We start from the raw sequence: 17,204 nt of genomic DNA, 5'->3' as shown, positions 1-17,204 counted from the left end.
TTGATTCTGTCATAGTTATGATGAGTGTTTCAAAGCATTGAGAAAGTCTTTAATATATTTTTATTTAATGAAACTTTCAAAATGACAAATGTTAATTTATTTCTGTTTTTAAATAAATATAATAATCTCCATGCATGCACACAAAGAATTAAAAACTCAACGTATGTTGATCATATTAAATCATTCCATTCATAATGCTCAGAATATTGTATTTTAACTTTTCCGTCATGTGAAAGGTATATTGAGGATATTATTTTACTTTGCTCATTAGTCTTTATGTGATTGTGGGAATTTGAATAACTACATTTAGTATTTCATGTATTTATCTTTATTATAAAGCACTTAAACTAGTGCCTGTGTTAACATCAAAATTGAGTAATTTAATTTAAAATTGCTAAGAAATATACATTTTTTTTAGATTTTTTTAAGTTGTTAAACATTTCAAAGAGGTGTTATGGGGTGCTTTCCTGTAATCAGCCATACTATTTGTTTTAAAAATAAATGAAAGAGAAAAAGTCTAACTATAAAAAGTTTAATACATTAATTATATATCCTATCCATTCCATTCCAAATGATATCTATTAAAAATCTTAGATCTATTAGAAAAACGCACCTATTAGAAAAATGTAAGTGGAGAGCAAAAATATTTTCTGCACTTTAGATTGCAAAAGTACCATTTCAAAAGTTAGAGGGCAATCCACTCTGGACCCCTTCTGTCTCTCTCTCAGACAGAAACTTTCTTTCTCTCAATAAATATATTCTGTTCTAAAAAAAGATCAATTATATACTTCAGATCACTATCAATTAAAGAGCAGGTACGTACAGTAAAAATTGAATTATATGGATAGTGCAACAATTCAAAATACAATTATTTGCATAACATTTTCTTTTTTTACTCTCTAGCATTTGGAAACAGACAAATAACTGTATCTGCTATCAATTTCCTGGTATGTATCATATGCATTATTTATTATGCATACACTAATTTTGTTTTTGAGAATAAAAATAAATTTTATTTTAAGCATTTTCCATATAAAACATTCTATGTCTTTTTAATTCTGTAAAAAAAAAAGCAAATCAAATAATCTAATGTCATGCTACTGGCCTTCAAAAATTTTATTGAATGTTATTAAAAACTGTTATTAAGTACTTTCCTGTAAACACAACATTGAATCTTCAAATCTTTTAATCAAAATGTCATAGCTATCTATGGATGGCTCTATAGATAGTCTTTTGAACTGTAATACATATCTATAAACACACAGCCAATAATTTTTCCAGCTTATAAGATTCTATGAGAAAAAAACCTTGTTTTACATGTGTAACAGGAATCCAAAAACCTTGTTAACACAATTGTTAAGCAATTCAATGGAAAGAGAAATTTTGAATGTTGTATTTTATTTTATTTATTAATATGGTGCTAGAGATGAATCCCAGGGTCTTGTCTCTTTCCAAATTGCTCTCACTTGTTCTTTTGACAATACCATTTTACTAAACACTGACACACAATGCGACTTGATGCTCCGTCCTTTGTTAAAGCAGTTCTCCCATGAGTCTTCTTTACATACCTGAACCTCAGGTGAGTCACACACAACTTCATCTTCTGTGAGCAGTTTCACTGAAAGACTTGTATTCCACTGCCTAATACAAGGAATACGTAACCCATCACACTGTTAGAAATTGTCCGCTCTCACAAGTTTGTTCGATATAGTTCTCGAAATTTTACCACAATAAAATAAGACTAAAAAAAAAAAAAAAAAATGAAGGAACCAAACAGGGAAGGGAAAGGTAAGATTATCCTTTTTCTCGATACTTCAAAACTCTAAAGATTCCACCACACACTGTTTTTGAGCTGCTTAAATTAACTCAACAAAGTAGCAGGCTATAAAATCAACATTAAAAAATCAATAGCTTTGCTGTACACCAACGGTGGATTAGATGAGAAAAATGTCAAGAAAACAAGTCAATTCATAATAGCTTGTAACATGCAATAAAATTCCTAGCATCAACTTAATCAAGGTGGTGAAACGCTTCTACAATGAAAATTACAGAACATTGAAGAAATTAAAGAAAAAAGTAGACTATGGAAAATTCTTCCATGTTATTGTTCTGGCAGAATTTATATTATTAGAAAGGTCATAGTATCAAGAGCAATCTACAGATTCAATGTAATCCCCATCAGTCCCCAGTGACATATTGTTTCACATAATTAGGGAAAAGGAATCCTCAAGTTTCATATGAAAACAGGAAAGTTGGCAACATAATCTTAAGCAGAATGACTAAGACTTGAAACATCACAATACCCAGTTTAAAATTATCTTTCAAAGTTGCTGTAACAAAATTAGCCTGTTACAGGGATAAAGATAAGCATGCAGCCAATGAAACAACCCATAGGACTGCAACCATCTGATATTAGACAAAGAAGCTCAAAATACACACTGGCAAAAGGACAATCTCATTGACAAATAATGCTGGGAAAACATGATATTCACTTGAAGAAAAGGAAAACTAGATCCCTCTCTCACTGCATACAAAAATAATTCAAAATCAATGAACTATCTAGGTATAAAATGTGAAATTCTGAACCTCCTACAAGAAGAGACAGAGGAAATACTTGAAGTCATGGGTATAGGCAAAGACTTCCGGAAAAGGATCCGCATAGCCCAGGAAATAACAGCTGAAATCAACACCTAGACTATGTCAAACTAAACCAGGAACAAAATGAAGGAGCAGTCTACAGAATGAGAGAAAATCTTTGGCAGTTTCTTTTCTAACACAGGATTAATTCCTAGAAGGTAAAAAAAATTAGAAACTAACACCAAAAGGTGAAACACCGAAATGAGTAAAGGGACAAATGAACTGAAGAGACCCTTCTCAAAAGAAGTATATATGGTCCGTACAAGTATGAGAAAATGTTCAACACTTTTAGTGATTAGTTACAAGCAAATGAAAAATTACACTGAAATTCTACCTTACCCTACAGAATACTGATCATTAAGAATATCAAAAATAAAATTTAAATGCTGTAAGGATGCGAGGGTTTTGGAGGGGGAACCATTCTAAACTGCTGGCTGGAACATAAATTAGCACAGTTACTATGAAAATCAATTTGAAAATCCCTTAAAAACTAAAAATAGACCTACAGAGGAGTATAGCACTCGTTGGTATACCCTCAATTAAAATAACCATAATAAAGCACCATTGCTTACTTGTAGTTGTTGTGACGTGATTCACAATTGCCAAGACATGGAACCATCTAGATGCCCGCCATCAAACGAATCTGTAAAAAGAAACTGTGGTGTATACATATGATGGGAGCATGGTGCAGCTGTAAACAACAAAATTCTATCATTTGCAGAAAAATAGATGGAAATGGCAACCTTCATTTTCAACAAAACAAGCAAGACTCAAAAAGACAAATATTACATGTTCACTCTCCTTTGTGGAATCAAAAAAGATGGCAAAACTACAGAAAGGTAGCTATTAGACAAAAGAGGGAGCAAAAAGAAAAGGGGATGAGATGTCAGCACAGGTAATGGGGGATAGAGAGGAGCAAAATATTTAAACTGAAATCTTCCCCCAAACTGTACAGGGGAAAATAGGGTGAGGCCAGTGAGATTGCGGAGGAGAAAACAATGGGTGAAGCTTTTACTTGTTTTGCATTTATTGTAATGTTTTACTGCTAATTCACGTTTTACCAAGTCTAATGTTCCCACTGTGATTTTATTTTCAATAATTAAGATTTTCAAAGTTTCTCAACAAAACCAAGAACATTGATAAATGCTGAGATTAAGTAAAATACTCAATCCCCCAAACAAAACAGCAATGGAAATCAGTGTACCATGTTATTATTACTGTGCTCTGGAGCATTACTCATTAGCATTTAAATATCAAATAAATATTCAAACATCAAAAATGACAAAAAAGTAAAAGAGAGATAATTATTAGAGAGCAGGAAGGGTGTACAGAGAGTGGAAGTCAGTACAAGGATGAGTATTATGGGACAAACATGTACAATGTGAGAACATTCATAATTATTGATGAAAGTATAATTTTAATTTCTATAAAATATTACCTTATTGCACTATAAGAATTAAAATTTTTTGTCTTTTCATGAAAATTTCACTTTGCAGTTCAGGTTGGCCTTGAGCTTGCTTTGTAGCCCAGGCTGGTCTGGAACACTCAGTGATCATTCTCCTCAGCCTCCTGAGTGCTGGAATTATAGGCGTGTCCACCACACCTGTTAAGGATTAAATATTGTTTATTGTGGAAGCCCATAGCATTTCCAAAACAAAAACACAAACCCTAACTATTCAGTGGCTACACATTCTTTAATATAATCCTTGAACTTTGGACTTGGTTCTTCAGAGAAACCATTTCCAGAAGTTTAAAGAAGAAATAGTTTAACATGATGAGGTTGTAAGGAAGAACAACACTTTATACAACTGATATAAAAATACATCATTGTAAGTTTGTCTCCCTTGAGCTTTGTTGGTCCTTGTCATTGATTATTGGTCATTGGAGTCTACAATTATAGCATACTATGGAACAATCCAATATCCAGTAGTAAACAGTAAGAATCTTTACTACCGAAATCTCATGTTTTGATCCAATTGTGTTTTTCAATCTGACTAAAATCAGATTGAACAGGAGATATATTCAAATAAATTTTATAGCACACTAACATATGCTATATTATTTCCAAAAATTAGCCACCGTCTTTCCTGAACCTGTTCATTTGACAACTAATTTGTCCGTTCTTGAATATTTAGTAACGTTGGTTAAAATCAAAGTATCACAGAACTTTGAGAAAAGAGGTAAATGTGTTTTTGTTCCCTTTCTAATTGAAAATGTGTTTAAAAAGGTAATTTTTAGGTGGGAACATTATGATTTTTTTCATGTATATTTACTGCTAATGTAATATTTCACTTTTATCCATATGATGATATTCCAAGATAAAATCATGGGTTTTAGTAACTAGTCGTCAGCTATAATTCAAAAAACACTAAGTGAAATAGATCAAATCTTTATTGCTTACATTCCTAACTAAAATTGTCACTGTTTTATTGAGGAAGTAAAATGAACCAGATACTTGAATTCATTTAATCATCATACAATTCTATAGAGTTAAAAGTTAATATTTTATCTAGATGAAAAAACAAAATTTCATAATTGTAATTCACTTGCTTATTATTTCACAACAATTACATAAAAGTTGTGGCATGAAATCACAAGTCAGTAGAATCAAAATCATACATTTGAACCCATAATTTGTAAATTAAAAAATACAAATTATTATCTGAACATTCAAAAGTTAGCTTTGACTTCATTATAGCATAAGAAACTGAAAAGTTTTACAGTTATTTTGTGTGATTATTTTTGTATGAAATTAATAGATTATTTTCTAGATCTTCAAACATTGTTTGAGTGTATTTGCACTATTTAACAGTATCTCACCAGAGAATTAACCTATTTAAGCTGATTAGCCCAATTTGCATTTTGTATAACAGATAATGGGAAATAGATTTTTAATTTCATTTTCAATTTATTTTTCCCAAACTTTGATATCACTGAAATATAGCAAAGTTATTTTGTGCGAGTTACACAGAAATTAATTTCTGTGGAGCTGCTACTGTATTTGAAGAAATAAATGTGTTAAGAAACAGTTGAAAAGACAGTAAGAACATTACCTAAGAGAATAAAACATTAGACACTGGTTTACAATTATGCTCAACACTGGGAATACACTAGAGATAGAAAATTAACTGACTAAAAACATTTGCACAAACTAATCTGTTACAAATAACGAAGTATTTCTTTTTGAACACATAATTTGTGTTGTATCAGCTAAGGCAAATATGTCAGACAATGGAAGGATCTTAACTTCAAAGAGGACACAATACAATGTGGGAATATTATTGGTTCCAAGAGCCTGTGATAACTCTTGGTTTACTTAGAAAAAGAGGGCAGATGCCAGACAAGCAGTAAATGCATCCGTAAGCAAGCACTGCTCACAGGAGGTCTTCCAACTAAGCTGAAAGCACCTCAGAAGCAAGCAAGCACCTTGCACTGGGAATATTTCTACTGCGTTAATGACCTGAGAATACACACTTGTATGAATTCTGTCTTCAGCAACATTCGCCATCTCCTCATGGTAAGGAAAGCCCATGCAGAGGGACAAGTACAAAGCAGATCATCAGCACTGTTTCATCGTTCAGGCAATTTGAGCCTGTTAGCAACATGGATTAAGAATGTCACTGGAATTGGAAACAGATGGGTGTCATGGCTGTAGCAGTCTTTGGGATCCTGCTACTTGACGTACTGAGGCTCTCAATTTTGAGAATAGCTGCAGTAAGTTATTGAGATCCATAAAATAATAAAAACCATTAAGTGTTGTTACCTGAGAGGTCTCTTACGTTTGAACCCCGATACTGAGAAAATAAAAAAAGACAAAACTAGTTGTATATACTTATATTGGATTCAACAACATCTTGCATTGTTATAAAATTTCCTCTTCTTAAAATAAAATATGTCTTGCATTTATAATCAATGTATCACATGGACAATATGTATATGTACAATAAAATTTTAAAATGGCCACGGCTATATCATACTGAAGAGTTTTAATATATTTTGTAGATTTGTGAAGCTGGGAATCATTTCATCAATGTAATATTGGCTCACCCGAATCACACAGGTTAGTTTATTTTTCTTTTCATTGTTTTCTAGACAATTTTGATAATTAAAAGTCCCCTCATCAGGCTTGTATAAAGTGTAAGTAACAATAGTTAGAAACATTTAACTACATGTGCTTATAAAGGGGCCATGTAGCTTATTTAGCTTTTGTTTTATATCCATATACCAATCAATTCTTCTCGGAACTGAGCTCAACCATCTCAGTGTTGGATTTCGTCTTAAAGGAGAGTTGGGAAAATGTTCAGATTGAAACACACACATTGATTCCACAGTAGAGTGTGGCATAGGTGTCTGGAAACCTACTAACAAAATTTCTGGTACATTGTTATCTTACTTATGTTTGATTTTAGATATAAAATTTCCTTTATAAATGCATCATTTCTGGACCCAATAACTTTGATTCTATCTGTATAAGGTAAGTCATGATGCCCAATTATGGCTGCACGGTCATATGGAATCTGTTGAAAATGGTCTTCACCTTTATCAGGATTCTGTATTTTAAACGTCTTTTCTCAATCAGATGTTGTTCTCCATTACAAGCGGAGTGTCCTTGTTCTCAAATGTCATTCATCATTGTGATAATCATTTTGGACTTGTGAATAGCATTGCATATTGTCTTTTCCTACTGCAGACAGATTTAATATGTGGACTCTGCCTATCACAAGGTTCAGTTGCAGGATTACCTGTACTAAAACCTGAGCCTCCTTCAATTGTCTGCCTGGAGTGATACTAAAATGCTGCACATTTCTCCTATGTGGTGTATGACTCAAGCCAGATTTGCCTGGTGTATAATATGAAAATTTCATAACTAGAGTTAGGCCTACAAACTTTCTTTCTTAATTCTTCTTTCTGTTGTGGGTGATAGAAATTGCAGTGTGTTCTCATTTTGGAAGAGATGTTTCACAATTAAAGGTTTTTGTGCATGACTCCTAAATCTTGGTGGTGTTTCTTAACTCCCAACCCCAGTCCTGGACCAGACACATCTGATAAGGCATTCAGGTGCTGCCACTTCTACTTATACAGCATAAAAACATAAAATCAATGCAGCCAGTGGATTTTCAGTGAGATTCTTAATCAATACAGATTACCTTGAGGCATTTTATGAAGTCCATTAAAGTAGCCCCACAGAACAATATTATAAATGTACTCTGGGGAGAATTGGAGAATGAAAAAAATAATTATATATATTATCAGTTCCTCATGATAAATGTAATTACTATGTACTGCAAACATGTACTAATAAAAATAGTGTACATCATTCATTCTAAGGAAAATAAAGCTCCCTTGGTCCTCCTTTGCTACAGAGATGGAAAATCGCATTTGTAAACTGTTTGCCTAATGCTGAGCTAATCTTCTTTAGGAAAATTTCCAAAAATGTTGATTAGTTGCAGTGGTAGACAATTCTTGATCAATTTGCAATATTTTAATGACCCCCCAGTTTACATCTGGCTTTTTAAAGAACTATAGTAATAAATTAAAAGTGAAATAATGGAGAACATTTTTCCCAAGCATACTTTAGATCTTGAGTGTGACCATTATCTCTCCATAGGTACAATATTGTCTTACATCGGAACTGGGCTAGCTCAGAGATGTGCAAGGACTTTTCCCATTGCCATAGCTACTGATAAACACACCATAAAATCACAACCATGTGAGCTTTTGAAGCTATTATGATCTGTTAAAAAAGTCCAGTTTGCACCTGCAGGAGTTAATTTTTGCAAATGTTTTCAAAATGTAGGGTTAATTTATATTCTATATCATATAGATAATCAATGTCCAAAATAAACGACAACAGTTAATTTAGTGAGGTTCTTTAATGAATGATTAGGCAATGATGCTTACACTTGTTTTGTTGTTGCAATGTTTGTTTTTTTTCTCAGATTCCAGACTATTTTCCATCTGTGGGTTGACTCTTATGATTTATTTAACCCTAAAAACTGGGAAATGTATAATTAACTTTATATTGTATTAGTCTCTCCCAGTTTCTTGACTGTTGATCTATAAATATTTTATTGGAATTCAATGCTAGGTATTCATTTATTAATCCTTTATGGACACTGTATTAGATAGCCAGTCATAAATTTGTGTGGGTCAAGCCCCCTCCAGAATTTCTCATGATGGCATATGGCTGTCCATATTGTAACTCAAACTGGCTTCATTTTGGAGGAAGAGGAGAAATCCTCTTATCCAAATCACTTCTCATTATCTCAGTTCTAAAATGACTTATGTGAGTGAGAGTCAGCCAGATACAGCAAAGGGCCAACATTACTCACACTGAGGATGCACCTTTCTCACTAATAAATTCCAGAAAGCTAAAGGAAAAAGTGCATGCTACAGACCCACCCCTGGAGCACGGAAAAGATCATGAGAATGAGGCACACGAGGAAATCATTTAGAAAGGGGCTCTTCAGGCTTTCATAGAAAATATGCCCTAGAAAACCTATCCCACCACACCATTTCCTATTTCTCTAATCTCTGAATTCCTTCTTTACTTGCCTGTCATTGAAAGTCTAACATTTATTCTTTGTTACCCAGTGCCATTTCTTTGTATGTGTTCTGGGCACTGTATTTCTACCAGGATATTTAATCTCATGAATCAAGATAGAACTTTAAAATCAGAAACCTACTTTTATCCAATCAAGTATTTTTTCCTCTTATCAAGCACATTGAGAATCCAATAACATGCATATTCTATTATCATGTTGGCTAGGTCTTTCATATCTTCTGTAGTATAATCTCTTTTTCTATTATTTATCCCTGAAAAACACCTCAGGAAGGTTAGAGAGTAACATGAACCTGACTAAAAGTTAAAAACTTTGAGTGGAGAAGGGAAAGATCTGTTCTTATAGCATAATGGTCTCTGTAGTGCCAGGAAAGAGAACCGTTTTAACAGGTATTGGGAAGTTCAAGAAAATCTATATGTTATGATATTTTTGAACAACATTTAGACCTTACCTTGGAACAGTAGTTGTATATTCTTGCAGCTTAAGTTTTCAGTAGGTTATGGACCTAGTCTTCAGTTTTCAGACTTTTCATTGCAAATGGTTGGAGCCTCTTTAAGGTGCTTCCAAGTAGTATCTGTATGCTACAGTAGGCACGCTACTGTAATCGCAGCACTGGAGAGACTGAGGAAAGAGGATTACTGCACGTTGAAGGCCAGCTTGTGTTAAATAATCGAGACCAAGGCCAGCCTGAAGTACGTAGCGAGACCTTGAGTCAAACACTAAGCAACGAAAATAAATAAATAAATACAAGAAAATAAATGAAATGAAACAATAAAAACTAAATTATTACTTCCAAAGAGTGCATTTAGTGGTCACATTCAACTTTCGCTTAATTGCTGACCGCCCTTTCAGTTTTAGCTAACACTGTCAAGTACAATCTCAGAAACTGCCATGTAATGCCACTCTTCATACTGGACAGTGTAAAATCTTCCCTTCCACCAGTAGAACCTATCAGTACACTACTAGCAAGAGGTTTCATGCTTGAACCGACATTGTATTCACCGACATTGTACCCACAGCTAGTTATTTTGAAGCTTCCAGCAAAAAGAGTTACCAATCCTGGATCTCCAGTATGGTATTTAACTCTAAAACCTCATTCATGCAGCTGTTCTTTGAGCCAGACTTGTTGCCCACTCGAGATCGGGTTTTACTGGTATATCAATGCTGAGATGGTGGCTGCTGCTCACAGTCTTACAAAGGTAGTTTATGAAGAGGAAAAACAAATCGGGTTTAGATAAGAAAATGAGAGCACTACAGTCTAATTAAACATCTGCAATACACACATGGAAAACGCCAAAGCTCGGATGAATAATCAATGCTATGTTGCAAATAGGGTCATAAATTTCCCGTATTGATAAAATATTGAAATAAGGTTAAACCAAGAAATAACTACGACCTTGACTTTGGTTGCTGACGTCAGTCAGAAAATCCCTATCGGAAAAGCTTGGAGTGAAACTTTCCAGCCAGCACTGGAAACCAGAAGAAAATGCCAGTTATGATCCATGACGAATTTGGGTAGTGTAGAACCTTACTGCAAAAATTATTTCAACTTTTCAGTTAATGGAAACGCAATTGTAATGTCTATAGACTCAGTAAACCCATCATGGAGAATGTAAACATTAAAATAATGTCATAAATTTATATATTATAATTAATAGCAACTATACACAATTTAAAAATATCATTCATTTATTAATATTTCTCTGGGTTGTAAGACATATTCACTATTTAATATAGATCTGGATGAAATTGTTCATTCTCAGGTCCAGGGGCTGAAAACTCATAAAGACCTGTAGCTGGTGGTCAACTTAAACACCAGCTGAACTGAGTCTGAATAGTACTGAGTGTGGATGGACCACCTGAGGACTGTGGCCAGCATTAAAAGGAGACTACAAAGGAAGAGCAGTGTTGTGCGTTATCCTAAGTATTGCTGTTTGGAGCCACTGGTTCTCCTACAGGAGCTTATGCTGGCTCCCCTGATATGAACTCAGCTGTCATCACTGGAGGAGCTCGGGACCTTGTAGTGGAGAATGGCTGTGGCATTTTGGGGGAGCTTTGGTCCTTACTTTGAGCATCACTTCCTGGCTCTGGAGGGAAAGATATATTCTGTTTAATTTCCAGGAGAAGTGTTTCATGCTGGTTGTCTGATATGTTCTCATTGTCAAGAGAAGCTCAGGACCTCACTATTGCTGAGGATGCCTGTGGTACTATTCAGGGGAGCCTTGGTCCTTATTTTGAGCATTGTTTCTTGGTGTCTGCACAAATCACATCCTGCTGGCTCAGATCCTTCACCCCACTGGCATACACTTTCTAGTTTCCACCACTGACCTTTGACTCTTCCTGGGATAGACTTGTATGGGTCATTGTCATGGGCTCTGGGTTTTCAGCTGAACTCATTAAGGTTACTGCCATGGGATCCAGACCCTTGGCAGGATTTTGTGGACAGATTTCCTGCACCTTTTGTATTTGACTCCTTGAGTGACCATTATAAATAATACTATATGTTATGTGCCCTGTATGTAATTGTTCTCCTTCTAATCGCTCACTACAAGGCCTAAACTCAGGTCATATTGTGTACATCTTACAGCTCTAAAATTCAATAAATATAATATGGGTAGGTTCCGCAATTACCTTTTTTTTCAATTTATATATAGGTATCCCCACACGCAGGTGTTTGCATAGTATCATAAGAGAATCATTAGTATCAAGTGGTGTTATGTGTTTATCCTTATTTTGAAATAAGCAGGTTACGAAATCTGCATAGTACTTAATATACTTTTTACTTGATATTTCAAACAGAGCTATAATTTTGAAAATAACACACTGACATTTCATTATGACTTTAGTTATAACTAGAAGAGATTAGTGGATTTGTTATCTGATGAAATCTTGCTAGGGAGAATATAACAGTAATTTTATAATTCATATTTACTCTACAAATGTCATGTCTCAAAGTTCAACCTGAAATTATTATAAATTTATTTTCCAAAATGTTTCTTGAAAAAAATTTTTCAGGGAGAAAAATAACAAAAATCACGTAACAATATGTTAAATATAATGAGAGTTGTAAATAACACTCCTGATTGCTAAGCAGAAATAATTTGTGGGGTACTTCTAACTATTAGGTACACTGACTCAGTTTAATACTCTTCCAAGAGATTTTTACATCCTTCTGACCTAAGTGATATTGTTTAGATTTCAGTTTTTTTAATAAAAAGAATTTGTGATAGACACACTGAGAATGTGAAAAGGTATGCAGTTGTCAAAGCACATTTTGTAAATCAGTCTGTGATATTGGTGCACTTATTATGATACGTGAAATAAATAAATATATATATATATATATATATTATTTTATTTTAAAACTTTCAGAAATGATTTTCTTTATATGATATGCAATTTTATAGGAAGAGAGCTGTAGATGCCTCAGAAATGACAAGTATTCTTTCAGTCAAAGGTCATAACATTTTAAATGGGTCCTTTCTGAGCAATTATGCAGTAGGTTGCTATAAAAACCCCATGACATTTTGTGTGGTGTATAGTTGTTATTGGAATTCAGGATTCTATAATAAGCATATGTTCATATTTGCAATGTGTAATATCACTGATCTTTTGCTCTCTTTTCTAAAGGAAATAATGCCTGCTTTCCAAGTGCAAATTATAACCCCTTCACATGGATGTTTCTGCTGGTTTCATGTCCAAACTACACATATGAGGTATGGGATTCATGTACATAAATAATATAAATTTAAGTATAGATTATATACTAAATGTATTGCATGATTTTTCATGTATTATAAAATAGCATACATGTGACAAAAAAAAACACATTAGTCTTATCTATACATATAACTACATTCAATTCAAGTTACAGACATAGGAAAATAGCACATTTTACAAAGAATTCACTTTGAAATTAAAGAAATATGGGATCATAAATATATTTGCTTTTAAGGAATTTTTTTGCAATCTTCATGTAAGATATTTTTAAAATTTTCAGAAATTTAAGTTTTCTAGTCTTTAAAATGATATTCTCTGGTTACTCATGAGTATGGTATTATTTTATGGACGTTTATTGTCCATTGAATGCAAAAATTAAATTACTAGTTTTGAAAGTTTATTTTCTCATAACTTTGCAAATGTTTTAAATTATCAAAAGTCGAAACCTAAAAAATGAGTGAAAATTTTTGTTAATTGTGTTTTAATATAACAGATTGGATCATGGATTAGTTTCACAATCATGACACAAACACTACCAGGTAAGAGCCGGTTTACTGACATTTACTCAAAATGAATGCCCTGTTGGGAGGACTGAACTCTGAGAACAAGTTACTCTACTACTAACTTGTGTTGGCATAAGGATTTCTATGGTGTTAATTTGATTCTGATTTTTAGCAGTATTAAAAATATTGAATTACGTTGCTACTTAACTGTGTATAATTAGTGCTTGATCCAAGCATGAAAATATTATTTAAATATATTTATTAAGCAATGAGACTTTGTTAAATAGAAGTAGTAGCAATTCATTTCACATGAATCTATCTTCTATGCATGCATGTAGGCACGTGTATGTATTTTGTTAATTATCCAAGACAACCTGCCAAGGTCAACTGGGAACATGAATGTAGGATGTTGAATACCAGGCCTTTTAACACATACTAGAAACGTAAATTACATAAGCTGTGTGTATTAAGTGGTAAACATGTTACATTCATTTGATCCATTTGTTGTTCCACTGTATAACAAATTTGAATCACAGTGTTGCTTATCATATTTTATGTGTATATGTTTATGTTATATACAGGAATATTATATACATTTGGGATAGTTCAGTTGAGTAAAAACACTTTTGAAAATATTTTGAGGCAAGAGGGTTTTCAAAATGAATATTACTAAGTATTTTTACATTTGTTCTTCTGTATAATGAACATTGAGCAAACATGTAATATGCTAGGCATTATCAGAAATCAGATGGAAACATATGCCATATTTGAGAAATACTTTGATGTGGAGTATGTCACCTAATATATCTTACATCCATCATAGGAATACAAAAAAGGACAATTCTTTCTTTCTTTTTCCAGCTGGAATTTTTACACTTCTGATGAGTATTCAGATGGCTTTGTGGGCAAAAAAGAAACATAAATTTTACCTGAAGAAGTTCAACTCATATATGCACAGAAAATCAGCTATAATCCCATTTGTACTGTGAAAATATAAGTATTCTAATATCAAGAAATACAATATATAAACTCACTACCTAAAACTTACTTAAGGGCAGTTAAGTAATGTATCAATTTATGAGCAACAATAGTATAATAACTAATTAAAGTATGAAATGTTAGAATTTATCAAAATTGATAGCTTTTAAGACTAAGTAAGGAACAGTGGGAATCATAAATATGGACTACCAAAGAAATGTCTTCACACCTCAGCAGTTCACTGCATTAATGTGTATCTGGAAGCTAATGGTGAGCTCTTCTTGCAGTTGTGGAGGTAAAAGGTAATGTGTTATTTTCATGAAATCTCAATAAATTTAAAACTAAAATATTCATGCAAGTTTTTCTTTTTCTGTGGTATATTTTTGTGGTACTCCCTGTAATTAATGAAATACAAAATATTTCTAAGAAGTTAATGTTCAAAAACCTTTGACTCCATTAATATATTATGAAGTTTTTAGTGAACATTAATTTTCATAGGTTAATTAATGAGTTATGAACTAAATACTTTTAATATTAATTCAAAATTACTTGAATTTTATATATTAATTTGACAGCAGTTTAGTGTTTTATTGTTCATTGTGTTATTAAATATCACATCTTACTATTTTAATTTCTTGTAAAAATTTGACCCAAAATTAAAAAATAAAATTTGCAGTCATTTATCTTATTTATTTATAACATATCCAGTGTATGCATTATTCTATGTTTATTGCAATAAAATGTTTTTATAGATATTTGTGATGGTTATTCTTTACTGTCAACTTGATTGAATTGGGAAGTACATGGGTATTTTAAAAAAAGCAGAATTCTGGGTGTCTGTGAATTTTTCCTAGAGAATTGACATGAAAGAAAGAACACTGAGGTGAAGACATACTGGAGTCTTACAATAAAATAGAAAAAGAAAGCATGTTAGCACAGATTTCCTCTCATGTTTATCTCTCTCTCTCTCTCTCTCTCTCTCTCTCTCTCTTTTCCTTTTGCCCACTGAAAGGTGGTGAGGTGCTTTTCTCTGCTTTATCGTTTGGTCATAATATTTCTCCTTGCCAAAGGCCTAAACACCTTAGAGGCAGCAAACCATGGCCTGAAGCTTCTGAAATCATAAGCCAAAACGGCATGTTGTTCTTTAAATTGCTTTCCTCGGTATATTGTCACAGCAATAGAAACCTAAAATATTATTTGGTACATCTTTTTCAATATATATTTTGAATGCATATTTATAAATGTTTGTTTATATTTTAGACAGACATATTTATATAAATATATCTAACCATATAAACAAGCACTGTCATTTTTGTGATTTTAACATTTCTCGTACATATCAAGCTCTTTCTAAACAAGTTTATTATCTCCAAAATATTTCTCCCCCTTTCAAATGCCATATTTCCCACACATCTATAGTTATGCTTTAAAAGTCAAGGAGGAGTTCAGTCACTCTTGAATAGTTTCTTAATAAATCTGTATAAGCTCTAAAACGTAAAATAATAATTATAATAAAACAGTAATAATATGAGGCAAATAAATAATATGCTGCAAGTGAAAATGTTATCTATTTCTTTCAATGTAAAGCAGATATTTTTGAAGAGCTGACATATTTCTTTTCTCTTCCAGTGGCACAAATCTAGGTAAATTAAATTTAGCTCATGGGTTCTAAAAAGGCATTGAATATTATATAAACTAGTTACAAGTATCTTGATTATATTTACCTTCTCTGTGTGTTTGATGTCAGGGGAAAAGTTGATTCTAGAGATTGTTCAGAAAACTGAGTATTTAAACAAAGTTAAGGCCAAAATGTATTCAGTTCATGGTAGATAGAAGAATTTGCTCTGATTTGTAGAAAATACAATTTTTGTGCTAATATATGTATGGAAAGTATATATTCACCGGGTGAATCGACTATGAAATTTTTATTACGGTGTCACGACTGAAAACGGAAAGTAGTCCTCAAGGGGCACTTGGAAGATTCACACCAATAAATTCAGGTACTCAAAAGGGAGGGCGAGCAGAGAACCAAATACAGGAAGGAAACTTGAACAAGATAAATTCACGGATCTGGTACACTAAGGAAAAGCAACAGGGCTGTCTATGATCCTGGTGTGACCCCCAAACTGGTGAACTTGGAAATCAATCACACCACGAAAGAAGCTGGGCACAGCACCAGTGACCAGGCGGGAGCTCCTGGTGCTGAACCTGTAAAATATTGTCCAGTACTACAGGAACTAGCACTTCACTCTGTTAAAGGAGACTGGCGAGCCAGATGCCTGCAAATCAGGACACTAAAAAAGTAGAAAGCCAGAGAATCATTCAGAGGAGAAGTTGGGAAACAAAAGAACAGGGAGTAGGCAATCTCCTACAAACTCCGCAAACACTGGCTAGCCTTGTGTCTGGATGGTCCTCCAACACAGAGAACAAGAGCTCACCCTCCAATGAACGCTATAAGCTGAAGATTGTTCACTGGTGAGTACAAAGGGGGACATACTGGGCAAATTATGACTGATGTACCAAAAAGACTGACAGTACTACAGTGTGTGTGTGTGTGTGTGTGTGTGTGTGTGTGTGTGTGTGTATCTGTCTGTCTTCTCCTCTGAATAAATATATACATATATATGTATATATGTATATATATATATATATGCATACATATATGCACTACATATATATGTGTATATATAATATATGAATGAAACAGATGAGAAAACATGTGTGTAGAGAAATCAAACATGAACTTTCTGTCAGAACATTGCTTCCAACATTCTCACTGCAAGTATAATACTTATTACAGGAA

At 33.1% G+C, this 17,204-nt stretch overlaps 1 protein-coding gene across 2 annotated transcripts in view; it reads left to right on the top strand.

Annotated features, from left to right (window-relative positions):
* Nucleotides 1-15,135, top strand: part of Tecrl (trans-2,3-enoyl-CoA reductase like) — a 103,176-nt gene extending 88,041 nt beyond the window's left edge. For both annotated transcript variants that reach the window (XM_003463769.4, XM_063240723.1), the window contains 5 exons: nucleotides 904-947; nucleotides 6,640-6,697; nucleotides 12,831-12,916; nucleotides 13,414-13,459; nucleotides 14,285-15,135. In XM_003463769.4, coding sequence (XP_003463817.1) covers nucleotides 904-947; nucleotides 6,640-6,697; nucleotides 12,831-12,916; nucleotides 13,414-13,459; nucleotides 14,285-14,412 — 362 coding nt within the window. In that variant the 3' untranslated portion in view covers nucleotides 14,413-15,135. The remainder of the gene's footprint in view (nucleotides 1-903; nucleotides 948-6,639; nucleotides 6,698-12,830; nucleotides 12,917-13,413; nucleotides 13,460-14,284) is intronic.
* Nucleotides 15,136-17,204: the final 2,069 nt, after the last annotated feature.

Source organism: Cavia porcellus, unplaced genomic scaffold (genome assembly GCF_034190915.1).
Source record: "Cavia porcellus strain 051 isolate PalLab524CR breed Dunkin Hartley unplaced genomic scaffold, mCavPor4.1 scaffold_30, whole genome shotgun sequence".
In the NCBI taxonomy this organism is placed as follows: domain Eukaryota; kingdom Metazoa; phylum Chordata; class Mammalia; order Rodentia; family Caviidae; genus Cavia; species Cavia porcellus.
This window is presented reverse-complemented; position numbering and strand designations above follow the sequence as displayed.